Below are 15338 nucleotides of genomic sequence, written 5' to 3' on the forward strand. Positions count from 1 at the left end.
CCGAGTTCTTAAAATCCATCACTGCTGCAGTCGGGCTTCATTTGTCACATCTCAGACGTGTGTGGGCTTGTGATGCAAAAGGTATTCCCTAATTATTGTCTCCGCAGCCTTTAGGTAGGTCAGCTTTACCTATAATATAATCAGTTTTATTAATGCACTCAAAACAACTGAAAAGCACACTGATACCTGAAGAAAAGCCAATTGAATTGTCAGTTTGCTGCATTGATTGCTTTTACTTTAGCATGATCCCTCTTCTGTATTTTTTCCTTGTCAGTTTAGAGCAGCTATAACCAGCTGAAAATATTTCACTTCTACACTCTTTTTTTAGTATTCCTTGGTTAACTAACTGGTTTAATTTATTTAGTGTTCAACTTTTTGCTGTGTATGTGTTTTATTTTGTTTCATTTTTAGATTTTTATTTATGGCTCACGTTTGTTTCTATGAGCATCCCAAGAAAACTGAGACAAATTCAAGAACTGATTGATTACCACCAACCTGATCACAACTGTTATCATCCTGCATTGCAAACAGACCTACAGTATAAAATCATTGCTTGGTTGGTTTAATAGACCACTCTTCCCTGAATCCTTATTTTTATTTTAACTTAAGTTCCAACACCGTGTCCTTGGCTTACAGTTTTTCTCATGTATGAGCGTGATGCAGTAATGCCACATTGTCACAAGGCTCTTTGAGAAATAATGTTTCTGTCATTTTGGGGACATCTTAAGCCTATCTCTCTCTCTGTGTGTCTCTCTGTTGCAGCACTGTTTACAGAGGTCCCACACGACATCACGACACACAGTGGTGAGGATGTAGAGATGGCCTGTTCCTTCCGTGGGGCGGGCTCTCCGTCCTACTCCCTGGAGATCCAGTGGTGGTATATCAAGGACTATAGAGAGTGGCAAGAGAAGCCTCCCTATATCACTAATAATGTAAGCAGCTGTAATGTTAGTTCCTTTATTGTATAAGTACAGTGATTTCTTGATGGAGTCACCTGTAGCCCAGCGAAGGTGAAAAACTCCTGTAATACCTCAGCAAACTTAAACTTAACTCAGTCAACCATCCTATATTTAACTTTAAACAAGAAGAGATTTGTTAAAAATATATATCTTAATTCCAATTATAGATGAAACAGGGCTGCTTTAGCTTAAAAGTAGTGAATTAACAGCTGAAATAGCTAGAAATTATTTCATCGCTCCAAAAAATACTAGATGGATCAAAATAGTACATATATAACTGATATTGCAACACATCCAGAACAAAGCAAAGATTATATAAATTATTTCTTGCAACCTTAATCACTGTACACGTTTTTATTGCTGAACATCAATTTTAACGTTCACTTTTTCAGATTTCACACAGTTTCTTATGGCACGTCCACTTGGACTAAACCCAAAGCTTACTGAATATCAGTCAAAGGGAAATGCAGTGGCACAAACCCTCTGTCATGGAAACCAAGGTATAATTGCTGATTAGCATTTGCCAGCACTGGGGGAACAGGTTGACTCTCTCCCATCATGGGGGGACTCGGGCTCCCCTGTTGTGCCTCTAGACACTATAATTGGTGCTGAGAAAGAAATAGATTTTCAAAATCTCTTTCTGCTCCATGCATAATTCATACCTATGCCCAAAAGAATACCTCTGTGCCTCTGCATACCCAATCACGCAAACTCTCCTGCTCAGAGGCTTACATGCTTGGCACTGTGGAGTGTGTTCTTGTGCATGCACATTTGAACACACACACACGTATAAACCTCAGCTAGACGAGAACAAGGAGAACAAGGTAAACACATCAGAAAAGCAATCCAAACAAGTAATCCTTTGCTTTAAAAGAAAAAATACTGATACATCAGTCGTGTTTGTTCCTGTTCCTCCAGTGAGATGCTGCTGAGAATGAGATCTATTTATTTTTTTTGAAAAACCTGCCTCAGTCGCTTTCTGCTGCTAACTTTTCATCCGTATTTCCGTGCAGGTCGTACCTTTGGAGGAGACTGTCAGAGGTGCCACTAAAATTAGTGTAAGTTTGATGTGGTATCAATCAGCTGTCACCTAGAAAAGTCATTTTTGATTAAAGGCATTATCAATCACGATTATGGACACGTAAGAAATCACACTTTTGTAACACTCATTTCCATTTCTTGATAGATGCTCTTTTGACATTTCACCAAACTAAACATAAACAAGAAAACTTGATCTTTTCTGCTCATTAGGTGGTGAAAGTGGCCGGTAGTAACATCTCCCACAAACTCCGTCTCTCCAGCGTCAAACCAACAGACGAGGGCACGTACGAGTGCCGCGTGTTCGACTACAGCGGTGCTGTGGTGCAGCACCACCGCGTTCGGGCCTACCTCCAGGTGAAGCCCGAGAGGAGTCAGGGATCAGAGGGTGTCCAGTATAAGTCGCAGGGCAGTCACCCACACTTGCCCCATCAATCTGACTGTGATGAGACCTGTGTGCTTTAAAACGAGCCATGTGCCCGGCACTTTGCATGACTTCACTCTGTAAAGAGGGACACTCATCAGCACACTAATTTATCACACGGCTGAGACCCTTTGTGTTTCATGGTTTGATTGTTCATGGTTTTGCTGACAGTACATCTGATTGACTTCATCTCTGTGCATTAAGTTTACCATAATGTGACAGTAAGGTTGTAATGACAAAGAACAAGTTTTATGTTATTATTGTAGGCCCAAGATACAGACAGACGATGCAGCGTGCCACTTCTATTGTCTTTTACCAAAACGTGTGCTGAAAGCTGCAGTATTTCAGTACGAATGCTTTGTAAGAAAAACTGAATAATTTTCCACTTTTTTCATTATCTGAAAACTTTTCCGTGCATTGGTTTTAAATCGTGTAGTCCTTGTTTTTTGGCGCCTTAAAGGCAAAGTGTATATTTAGCTTTCTAACCCATAACTAGTATGTCTGTAACAATGCAAGTGTACGCACTCGTCACATCGAGATAAGATATCTGTTCTTGTGTATTCACTTATTTGCACTGTATACTTTTATTGTTTCACAAAGTTACTCAGTGCCAATCAAACAAATATTACAACCTCAGCTAGTACGTAAATCTGACTAAAATTTTGCTCTAGTTTTCTGAACAAAGATACCCTTTGTTTTGTTTTTTTCCCAAATCACTCCTTGACTGTGTTTGCCCCGTTGCAACTGTTGTGTTAAATGCTTTCATTTTAAATTATAAATTTGATTCTGTGATTCTGGTCTTCCGTCTTGTGTTTGATCAAATAAAGTTTTACGGTAATTTAAATACATTTCAAGGTGTGCAGGCTGACTACTCGTGAGATCCAGTGATGCTTTAAATTCTTTATATCCGTTATATGGTATGTTTACTGCACACTAATCACTCTGCATGTCTGTAAGATTAAGGGTAAGTCGTTTTCTTGAGTGGTGAATTGTGTTATGTGCTTTTGGAGCATGCAGTCACGTTTTATGGTGTGTAAGCTGACACATTTGTAGACGGGATAAACAAAGGATTTTCCCCATGCATTGTATTATATTCCGAGCTGCCACAAACGGCTGACAGATTGTGTTGTGCTGCCAGCTACTGTGCAACTCAAACAGTGCATTCTTCAAAAGCTCTGCAGACTTTCTTTTTCTTAACAGTTTATCTCCCTGACCAGCAGAGAGCACTGCTTCCTCCAAGCTTTGAAATGCAGTAAGTCACAAACATGCAGAGACACTTCCATGCACTCATGCCTTTAGAGGGAAGAAAAAACAGGAATACTGATGCTTTCTTTAAATGCACGGCACAAATTAAAGAGTTCAGCCTGCTCGTGATATGAGCTTGTAGCATATTTGAGATATATCTGTGGTATCTTGCACTGTTAAATGGTGAATAAGCTTTACAGGTCTGTGGCTGTGTTCCAGTTCAGCACTGTGATCTGCAGTTGTCTAATACAATGATAATTGATAATTGTGTCATAAAGCCTGAGCCCTCTCTGGTCATTTAGAAGTATTTGGAGGACAAACACTGGAGCCATGAGAGGCAGATGAAAGGGAACAGGTGCCAGAGAGCTCAACTACAGGAGCCAAAGTAGACATGGAAAAAGAGGTGCATGAGAAATGGGGCTGAAAAAGCAGATATGTGATTTTTTTTTTTCAAGTTAATCAACTGTCTCTTTTTTGTCTCTCTGACTATAGAGGAATTGAGAAAGGAATATAAAGGAAACTGGCATGTAGTAACTTGCAGAATATTCCACAGCTCAGTCTGAGTATAATCAGTGATGAAGGATTTATAAGTGAGAGGAGATTATGATGATCTTTGTTTTAAGTAAAGCTTTCATTGCAATAATAACACAGGGTTGTTAAATGATGTAATGTGTTAGGAGACAAAAGATTAGCTTCCAAAGTGTGTTTGTAGTATTCATTTGTAATCTCAGTACAAATGAGATTTGTACTGAGATTCATAGGGGAACTAATGGCGGCATGTTTACTGGGGACAGAGATGCTACCATAAAAGGAATATTTGCAGAGTCACAGTGTGCATGTGGAAATGGATCCCATGAGTAAAATAAAATATTCAGGATTGGCTGTGATTAGCCAGGGAAATATTTACTGTATATAAACAAGAGAAAAAGCATCATAAACACAGCTCCTCCATATTGCCTTTGCTGTAGTTAGTCCAAATGTGTTGACTGTCATATAATACGCAAACAAAAACCTACACATTGCATTCTCAGTCACGTGGAAACAAAGGCTGTTACTGACTGGCAAACAAGATTTTTAATTTTGTCAAATAACACATAATACCTAAAATCATCAGACTGTGGCTGGCATCGGTGAGTACAAAACATTCATAAATCACAGTAAAAAAAATTGGGGCTCAGACTAAAGTATATATCCACACAGTAATCCCTAATAAACAAGAGAGGAGACAGTAAGGAAGCACTGGAGCAGAAAGGCACTAAACTTGATTCATTGTCTAATCTTTAAATGCCTGGTCTGAAAAAAAGAGTAAGAATAATTCCATTTAATGGATTACGGACATTGAAAGGCTTTATTTTCCAATAATCACGTTTCTGTAGCCCTTGACATGACACAGCTTGTTACTGTCAAAGTCAACCACCAGCTTTCTCAGTCCAGAATGGGTGGGTGTGAAGTAGATTTTCACCTTGGCATCTTCCCCAGGTCCCACTGGTCCCAGCCTGCAGGAAAAAGGTTTAAAGATTACTTTTGAGGCAACACCAGAAGGTTTATATCACAGTCCTGTGATTGCATACACATTTCAATAATTCCTGCTGTCAAACAAACCATGATACTTGTGACTATTTATGGCAATGGTGCAGTTGGAGTTGAAGTATTTGCATTGCTCTGAAGAGTTTGGCCAAACATAGTCGTGGTAAAAAAAATAGCAGGCACATTGCTCATCAGTCATGGAGTCAGAAACGCAAAGCTGGATTTATGTGAAGTAAATTATTGGACACTGTTCAAACACTCAATGAGGAGATACTCCTCCTATCTCCTTCTGTTGAGCAATCATAAGGAATCCATTTGGTAATTTATTTTCTCTCCTGCCTGCTCCAGTGACCTCCTGTCCTGACTAAACAGCAGCACATTCAGCCAGACATTCGGGTGCTGAATTGAGACTTGGCAGCAAAACGTGAAACAACATGACACAAATCTCATAATTCATAATTCAAATTGGGAAGTAACATTTCCATTACGGACAGTAATAATTTTTAAAAGGCTGTCTTGAAAAAAGACAAATATCTTAATGGCTTAATGACCTCTCAGTAATGATGCCTCCCCCTGTCAGGTTGGCCCCTTCGATGCTGAAGCAGCAGTTCTCCAGCATCTCTGGCAGAGGGTTTTGAAGGGTGATCTCTGCAGCCAGCTTCCGATTCTTCTTTGGTTCTCCCAGGATCTGTTCAGAAACAGGCCAAAAATTATGATCACTCTCAGATGAAGCTCATAATGCTGCTTATCTCATAACAATCATGCATGACATTGGTTATATTTATTCAGGTCACTTCTGGGTTTTAAAGACCCCAAAAGTTTGTATTTTGTCACATATCTTGCTACTCACCCTGACTTTGATTTCAGGGTTGTCCAGTACAACATTTCTCACTGCCAGTGTTGTATCTCCGGTGGTATAGTCCAGCAGCAGAGCTGCCAGACGGATTAAGTTGTCCTCAGTGATCTGACCACCGTATTTGGAGTAGTTCAGCCTTAGTGGAACTTTCCTCTCTGGAAGGATGTAGACATTATATTTTAAACTTACAGTGAAAAGAAAAGTCTGTACTAACCTTCTCTATCAGCGGTGAGCTTACTTACCTCCTCCAGGGGAAAGCTCAACATTGAGTAGATCTTTGAAGCCGCAGTTCCCTCCCATAAACCCATTATAGGACAGCGCGCAGGATCCAAACAACAGGCGGCACTTCTTCTCACTTTGTGTGTTGTTAGTAACCACAGCAAACACATCAAAGTCACAGCCCTTCCTCATATCTGATGTCACCTTGATATTGAGGTGCAGGCCTTGATTCTGCTGCTGCTGGAGCAGCTTGTTTTGGTGGTCAGCTTTCTTAAAAGCCTCGCGCTCTTCAGCAGATCCTGTGAGTATTGAAGCAACATCATGGCTTAAATAACAGAAGCCTCGACCCATATGCCTTGCCATGTTGTATAATCAATTTCTACAGTATATTTGAACCAAAGTGATAAAGTGTGTGTAGGAGTAAATGAGCCTAAGGGTGTTCTAGGTTGACTTTATGTACAATAGGGGGAATGCAAACACTGATAAGCAATTCAGGAATGTAGCTAGAAAGTGACCCTGGTTTTACCTACAGGTATGAGGGAATGATTTCCACGCACACTTACGGTGTGTGAAAAACTGGGCAAAAGTGCAATGAATGCAAACATGTGAGACCATGTTGGATGAGGCGTGCATGGTAAATCCCTCTATGCATTGCAAACAAGTGTTTAAATAGTACATCTCGGGTAAATATCTATTTTTTTCAAAAGAGAAAGAACTTATTTGATTCAGCTGGAGTGCTAAAAGTTTGATCTACCTTCAGGGTATTTGTAGAGATGAGTGATGTCCTCTCTGGCATCACTGCCCACACTCTTGGTGCTGATCTTTTGGCCAACGAGTGCATCGGAAGAAACTTTCGATGTGCTGCCATCCTTCTTCTTCATGAATGTGATCACATCAGCATTGACCTCAGCAAAGACAAAGGGGGCATCGTACTTGAGCGTGAGCTCACCTTCCTTAATGGCTCTGACAGGGATGGGGCCACAGCAGTACACCCCTGAGGGAAACGGGGGGGAAAAGACACGGTGAGCACGTTACTTGATAAAACAACATGCTTTTGATGGACAGTCTTTCTTACCTTCACTCTTCTCCTGAGGCGTGGGGTCATAGGCCTGCCAACCATTAAAGTCAGATTTAAGGTCAGGTCTAGTCATCCAGTTCTCTACCCAGCAGTGATAGTTCCTGTAGATACAATCATACCATAAGCTGGATAGCATAATAGAAACATACTGCATGGTTATATGTATTACAACCATGCATCACATGCAAAAACATTATGGCCACCCTTGCCACACCTCTTCATTACTCCAGACCCAGCTGCCTGGCCCTAACCAAAGTAACTCAGGTCTTCACACTTGCCCCATGACACAACAGATTCACGCTGAGTATAGCCTGTGGATTCTCTCATTTCAAGATAATCAGTGATTTAAATTGAATCTGTGAGCTGTCCCACCATTTGTGAGTCAACTTAAAAGAGTTCTCACCAGATCATTTCTTTGGATTGAATGGGTTCTCCATTTTCATTGACATAGCGTTCAATCACCAGGTTGCTGTTGGTGTCATGTGCAGACAGATAGTTGGTCACAACTCGGCAGGGGATGCCCAGGGCCCTGGAAACTGACAGGGTTTAACAACAACTTAAGTATTATCATATTTAAAAGATGAACAAAATGCATATCATACATATGTGCTTATATGTAGGATATACTAAGCCTGGCTCTGTGCTATCTTACCTGAGCAGGCCACTGCAGCAAACACCCAGCACTGTCCATAGCGAACAGGCTGACAGGCTTGTGTGTGCCAGTTGCGCAGGATTTCCACACTTCCCCTCCATAACATGGGGCTGACGCCTCCTTCATAGTCACCTGTCCATTTTCCCAGCAATACCCCTTTGTCATCATTGCAATTCACCTGCCAGGCAAAAGAAATATGTCTATGAAAATTAACAAAAAGAAACAATACACTCTCAAAATGAAAGAATATCGAGAAGTCAAAAGGACAAACCATAGCACTCAGCACTCTGGACACGTAAATGGGATTTCTTCTCCCTGAGCAGTCCTTGCCAGGATTTTTCAGATATTTAGGATTCATATCGAGAATCCTCAGACAGGCATCCAGGATTCCACTTTCAAACTGTACCGCAACATAAGACACATAACTGCAGATTAAGTGTGAGCGGAAAAATAACAAAACTAGGCATGTCATGGCGGGCACATGCTTTATAAAAATAAATAAATACAACAAATCTGAAATACAATGCAAGTCAAAACTTTGAGCATACCCAATCATTCATATACAATACTGTTTTCATTCAGAATGACGGGCATTAAGGCTTCCACATTTTATAACAAGGAAGGGTTATGATCCTTTATTTTTGCAGATATTGTGCTTCTGCTGCTAAAAATCACATCTACAGTGATTTAAAGTATACTTTGTAGTGGACAGCAGGGCTTACTGCCTTCAAATTCAACCTATGTCCATACTTCAGGAAGCAGAGGACTAAAGGGACTTCACTCAGAATTTTAAAGGGGAATCAGACTGATTTCTGGCAGAGCATGATGTGGAGGATATCCGGGCATTAAAGCAGGAAGGTAAAAACTCAGAGGAAGAGATACCAGCTTTTGAAGAGTCACAACATGGAAAAACTGATGGAACGCACCATCCATTAACCTCCTAACACTCAACAAATCATTCTTGCCCTCTGTAAGGGATGCAAGTTTGAGACCTATACATCAACCAAAGTATATGTGTTGTATCTCAGGCCTACTGCATAGTAAAGAGGACATCCTGGGCTTTCTATTGATGCTGCATTTTATTGCCACAAGGGAGGTTAAGTGATCTGATATTATTATTCTTTTGTTAAAGATTTCAAAAATTTCAAAATCTTCATTATTACATTCTTGTCTTCATTTTACCAAGAGCACAGAAATTTACAGTAATTTTAGCACTTTCAAAACAAAACTTTTATTCAGTGTCTTTGTAGTGGACAGCAGGACTTCCAGCTCTCATTTGTAGAAGGGGAGTCAGACGTATAGCTGTCTGGGGATGAGTTGCCAGGTGCAAGAGGCTGATATTATAACAGTAAAGTGAAAGCTCAAAGGAAAACAGAAAACAGAATTCGAGTTGGCTGAGCAAGTACAAACACGTTACCAGGCAGCAAGAGTTGAGGCTTGGGTGTGAAATTCATGATTTTCAGGGTTTTTATTGGGTTTTTTTTTTTTTATCAGTTTTATTGTTAACTCAGTTTCCCTGGGTCTTTTCCCCTGTGTTATGAATAAATCTTCTTCTTTTTGGTACCTCCACTGGTTTTATTTTGTTGTAACACAACAATATATATTGTCGGACACAAACCGGTCCGAAGCGCAGAAAAGCTTGGGGACCGCTGAGTTAGGGCTCTGGAGTTTTTCATTACAATATCTAGTCGGGGAAATAGGAGTCTTTTCACTAGAAATCAACTCTATTGAAACTGGGCTGAAATATCTGTGTTCATGGCATGATCCGAATACCCTAGCATCTGAATATACCAGGTCCCAGTTACAGCCAGTTCAATAGGTTAGGAGAGATTCTTTAAGATTAGACAGTCCATCAAAGTAACAAATGATCCTAATTTCTCTGATAAGGGAAGAAGGGAAACTGTCCTCTGGAAACTGAATTGTAAAAAGGGAGTGCTTAAAAAAATCAGAATAGGAAAACATTATCTTCTGGCTCTCAGGATCATACTAAAGAAAATACTACTTTATCATGCCGTCCACCCTCTTTATGTATCCACCATCCAATTTTTAGAGTTATGGGTTTTTTTGGTATGTAGCATTTCATTAATTCTTTCACAAGTAGATGTATTTTTCTGTTATCAGAATGAGTGCAGTTCACTCCCTCACCGCTCTGGCACTGTGTGAACTTATATAACTGATTATGTGGATAATGTAGGCAGGCTGATTGTGTCAGTGTTGTTGCTGGTACCTGTCCGAAATTCCAGGGAGTAGGTATGGGATATTTGTAGGCTCCTCGAAAGATGATCCCATCCTGAGCTAAGACATACTCTGCCAATTTCTCCTCGTTGTCCATGTATACTGCATCACCTGTTGCCAAGAGACATTACAAACATTAATACATTCCTTAATACATGTCCTAACTAGGGTGTAAATGATGTACTGCTGGTCTTTAACTATTGGAAACTGCCTATTGAAAACACAAGAGTGTAAAATACTCTTATGTAACAAAGGAAAGACTACAGGCTGCTGCTGGAAAGGTTAGTGCTAGCTCGGCTCAAAAGTAAACACAAGTGAAGTGGCTGACATGTTACAGCTGTCTTCTGTCTATAATCCTCTTTTTCAATCTTTCTCTTTCATTCACTTTCAATCCAGTGCTTCAAAACTATTCCAACAAAGGAATATTCAGCTCAAGGCTGAACTATTGCTTAAAAATCACAACATAGTTGTTTGACTATGCAACCGTTCCCTTAAATGGTCCCTTCACTCGTGCAACTGAAAAGTTCCTGCACCAACACCACTCTAGTGTGAAACATGATCATCAAAGTGAGTCTTAACAAGAGCCCCTTGCGCGACAGCTTCTGTTTACCCACCTGGACACCAGGGATTGAAGAGCAGGATGAACTCGATCCTCGCAGAGTGCCCCAGGGTCAGGGTGTAGCGGCCTATAGGCGCATCTGGTGCAGAGCAGATCGACAGGGTCACCATGTCTCCGGGTGGACTGGTGACAGCAGCACTCCAGCGGGAAGTGTCAATGCTGGCAGACAGACCAAAACAGGCCCTGGTGCCATACTGTTCAGAGGGTTGAGGACCTGCATGAAACCCCAAATATAGTTAGAAGTCTGTCTGAAAGAAGAGGCAGAGATTCTAGTGAAATTTTAGATTTATGTTCACTTTAATCCACAGAGCCAACTCTTTGACATCTCCCACTCAGCCAGCTAAAGCAAGGGCAAGCTTTTGGCTCACACACTGGGGGGGGGGGGGGGGGGGGGGGGGATGAACAGTGCCGCTCTTATCCATTAAAACACATTCGACTTTCAAAGGCTGATATCATTATCTGTGATTATACACACGCTTTCCTCTTGGCGAGCAACATTTCCTGTTTAAAGAGTTACATTCGATGATGTGCAACAAGTTGACTTATCATGCTCTTCATAAGAGTCTTATCCAAATATTAGAAGAGGACAAGAGACAGAGAGCTTTCACTGTTTGTAGTGCAAAAAATTTAAGATGCAGTTTCTAGGGCTGCAAAGAATAACAACTAAGGTCATAGAGGATAGAAATGGAAACATCTTTCAGCTACTGTAACTGAGCCCAGTGTGAAAAGGGTGTTGCACTATTGCTGATCGCTGAAGATGGAACATGACTTCCCTTTCCATAAACTTTGTTTCTTTCCCTTCTCATTCTTGAATAGGCAACAATGAAAATAGTGACAGCATAAACACATGGTAATAGGTGGTTTCAAGTTGCTGCTAACTTCCTGAATGAGAGGACACAATGCTTTTCCTATTCCTATTGTGTAGGGAAAGTTTTATTCATTCAATTTTCCAATTGTTTTGATACAGACCATATAAACTTTATAAAAGAACACATGTATATGGACTAAAACACTTAATATAATATAAATATAATACAAGAATCAGGAGCAGTACCTGTTTCTGCAACACAATCAAGTGAGCTGACTCCTGGCTGGTAGCTTCCAGAGCGAAGGTACAGGCTGACTGAGAAAGGCTGGCCTCTCCTCACAATGAGACGATCAATGCCATTGAGATCGGTGCGATGGTCAGTGTTGTTGAACTCGCACTCCAAGTTCCAGCGATCGATGTCCAGAGCTAAAATGGAGAGAGGGAGGGAAAAAACATGAATAAAAAGGAAAATATTTAAGTAGTATTTCAAATATGCAGTATAGTCTATAAAGAACCATCTTGGTAATGAGAGTTTCTATTATTCTTTATAAAAATGCAGATCAAGAAAAAAAACACAAAGAGTAAAAGAGTATCTGCATACAATATATTTACATTAATCAAACACTGTCTGCAGCACATTTAGCTGAGTACACACACAGCTACTACACAACTACTGACAGAAACTATACAGTGTAAATGCTATTTATATTAAACAATACTGACATATCCATAATTACAATTTTTACTTCTAAAAACATCTCTTACCTAGTAATTTCTCTCAATGCTGACCCAAAACGTTGGGTTTTTAGTACAGAATAATCATTTAGATTTGTGAAGCATAGACATGTTTTAGCTCGTTAGTCATGTCCTTGTTTCTTATAATGATAGGAAAAAATATATCTCTATGCATATGGAGCACATGCAATGTCGCAAAAAAGTGGAAGCTTTATAAAACCTATTTGCTGTGTAGGACATCGGGAACTCCAATGTCCAACAAATACTTATAAAAAAATGATCAGTTAACTGAAAAAGTGCAGTTAACAAGGTCTGGATTTCCTGTGTCGCAGTTGTGGATGCGGCACATAATCTAAAAAACATAAAACAACTGCTTTGTTTGTTCCTTCTGCTTGTGATGACTTCACTTTGAAATTAAACTGCAGACTGTAGGATGCTCTGTCTTTTCCAACATTCAAGGATGATATTATCTGACAGATCTTCTTGTATTAATTTACCAGAAGCTAAATCCAGACAGTCATGTTAGCCTCTCCCTATGTATTATTCCTTGCAAACATAATGCTTGAAACAGACATGAGGTGGTAGTCATAGGGCTAGGAGAGACTTAAGTAAACAAAGGCTCGACTAGAAAAAGTTCCTGTGGTTTTACATGAAATCCATAGGGGCTCATTCCTCAGTATTTGGCATGGCTCTGATGTTTTAAACTTAGTCCGGTCTTAACTGAAGACACGTTAGTGCAGTGTATTCTGACACAGCTGGAGAGTGTAGTCAGAGCATAATGAGGGCTTTTCTGTTTAGTCTGTTCATGATCCCAAACCAATCAACACATATTTGAAAAAAAAATGTAAGCATTGCACTGAAGCACAATTATTATATCAAGTTATATAGGAGCCATCTGGAGACTAGAAAGTCCAATAAAACATGCCCTCAGCTTACACAATGTGAAAACAATTACTTAGATTAATAACACATGGATGTCTGTCACCTTAAACCTTTAGAGACAACAGGCTAATGGTGCAGTGGGGAACTGACATCATCCTCTCTGCAGGGCTCTGGAGGCTTGTTGTGGCTACATTGATAGTACAAAAGGCAAGTATTTTGATTTGCTCCCGTAATTGAACATAAGGTTTGATTTAAAGCGGAGCAGCTTTGGTATGCCATATGGTATGCATGTGTGGTGTGAAGCCAAACTGAATGCATGTCACTGGGTTGCAGTTTATCCTGCAGGGTTGCGTAAATTATCAGGACAGCACTCCATTCTAAACTGCATGGGCCATTCCTAAGCTTTGACCCTCCCTTCTTTTCTAACCTTTACATACTGAACAGACCCACTCTCCACTTCCAGTCTACCAACCATGAGCCACACGCCACAGTCCCCCCGGTGATGTGTGGATCATGGTTAGCATCACTGAGGCCACTATGAGCCTCATAAGGAAAATTACACAGAATCTAGCAGGGGACAAGTGTGCATGAGCTGGTACAGTCAACACTGTTTAAAATCCTGGAAAAATAAACAAGGAAAAACACTCTGAAGTTAAAGAACTTTTCAGTCTTCAAGGAGACACCCATGTTGACTGAGGTTCTCCTTCAAAAGTTCATTCAGATTTAAATAAATGCTCTGTGCACATTCAGCATATGGAAAACAAATGTTGCTTATTTATAAGAACTTAGTGTAAGCATGACCAACTACAATTTGTTCGGAGGTGCGCTGGCAGACAGTTAGGCTGCTTTTAAAGTGTCCAGCTGCCCTCCACAGATATTTTTGGTATGCTGCGGTGTTTGACTTCACACACAGGTGGGCAACTTTTTTTTGTTTTTGAATTATTGGGTATTCCTATTAAACAGACATGACATGTTGTTTGTGGAGTTATGAATTTCTTAGCAGCACCATCCGAATTTTTTCTCGGTCCTCTGTGAGCCTATAAAGATAGAACTGGTTAAGTAGTGGAAGCACCAGCTGCTCTCAGCTGCTATTATTAAGTGTTAGGGACCTTGGAAGGCAATCATCTTCTCAAATAAATAAATATATATATATAGATCTTCAGATCCTTGATGAAAATGTGACATCACTATTTACTCCAGCAGTACGGTGCTGAAGTGAATAGTGATAACTTCAGACAGCAGTGGAAATCTTTGGCACTGTGCCTGCAGCATTGTTAGTAACAGCAAGAGGCTAAGAGTGAAAGTTTCACCTCCTAAACATGCACTTCTCTACAAAAATCTGTAACTAAACGTCATAGTCACATTAACATAGACATAGTGGGATAATAATGAACACCCATGCTGACCCGAATGAATGACTCAAAACAACACATGTAACAATATTGATTTTTTTTTTTAATACTGAGTAAGGTCTTAACTATTTCTAACAAATTCTACTCATTAAAGACCTTTTCATGCAAAAGATAACATCACCATAAAATTAGTAAGGAAGCACCACACAACTTACCTTGAGCCATGACTATTTCTGTGCTCGTTGACCAAACTGTTTATTCAGGCAGTCTTCAGCTGAGAGAGGAATTTTATGTGTCTCTCTGTTGCTCTCTGCCCTATTTGTAGTCCTCCTTGTGTTTGACAGTCTGGTAGTGGGTGTGACGTGACCCTCCCCTGGAGAGCGAGAGCGAGCGAGAGAGCGAGAGAGAGAGAGAGAGAGCTTAGCTAAGACCAATAGTGAGCGCCTGCTACAAAAACACACACACGTACACACACACAGAGGAACTACTATACTTATTCATATATCACACACCCTGTGTCAAGTAGGCTGAACGAATAGTAAAGTGCTGTAGTGATTTTGCAATGATCAGCATGGTTTACTGGAAAACAAGAGCAGGTTACCGAGTGCACTACGAGCTATCGTATTTAAAAAGTTTCAAAAACATTTAAAAAAGAGATAAAAATTAATACAGCTTCAGGCAGCATATATATAACAAAGAAGTTGAGCAG

The 15338-nt window shown here is 40.2% G+C and overlaps 2 protein-coding genes across 3 annotated transcripts in view; one reads left to right on the forward strand and one right to left on the reverse strand.

Moving 5' to 3' along the window:
- Positions 1 to 3832, forward strand: part of vstm2lb (V-set and transmembrane domain containing 2 like b) — a 21664-nt gene extending 17832 nt beyond the window's left edge. The window contains exons 2-4 of the mRNA XM_085159866.1: positions 763 to 932; positions 1973 to 2017; positions 2211 to 3832. Coding sequence (XP_085015992.1) covers positions 763 to 932; positions 1973 to 2017; positions 2211 to 2462 — 467 coding nt within the window. The 3' untranslated portion in view covers positions 2463 to 3832. The remainder of the gene's footprint in view (positions 1 to 762; positions 933 to 1972; positions 2018 to 2210) is intronic.
- On the reverse strand, positions 1573 to 14990 carry tgm2b (transglutaminase 2b). Of its 2 annotated transcripts, none has more exons than XM_085159865.1 (13): positions 14845 to 14990; positions 11907 to 12086; positions 10848 to 10931; positions 10226 to 10344; positions 8270 to 8398; positions 7999 to 8176; positions 7750 to 7882; positions 7344 to 7447; positions 7023 to 7262; positions 6292 to 6567; positions 6044 to 6204; positions 5745 to 5881; positions 1573 to 5162 (listed from the first exon to the last, which is right to left on the reverse strand). In XM_085159865.1, the coding sequence occupies exons 1-13, from the start codon at positions 14852 to 14854 to the stop codon at positions 5015 to 5017; spliced, it is 1899 nt and encodes a 632-aa protein (XP_085015991.1). In that variant the 5' UTR covers positions 14855 to 14990; the 3' UTR covers positions 1573 to 5014. The 2 variants fall into 2 exon arrangements, with proteins under 2 accessions (XP_085015991.1, XP_085015989.1); XM_085159863.1 differs by having other exon boundaries at positions 10848 to 11066; positions 14845 to 14986.
- Positions 14991 to 15338: the final 348 nt, after the last annotated feature.

The sequence above is a fragment of the Neolamprologus multifasciatus genome, chromosome 5 (genome assembly GCF_963576455.1).
Source record: "Neolamprologus multifasciatus chromosome 5, fNeoMul1.2, whole genome shotgun sequence".
NCBI classification, from domain to species: domain Eukaryota; kingdom Metazoa; phylum Chordata; class Actinopteri; order Cichliformes; family Cichlidae; genus Neolamprologus; species Neolamprologus multifasciatus.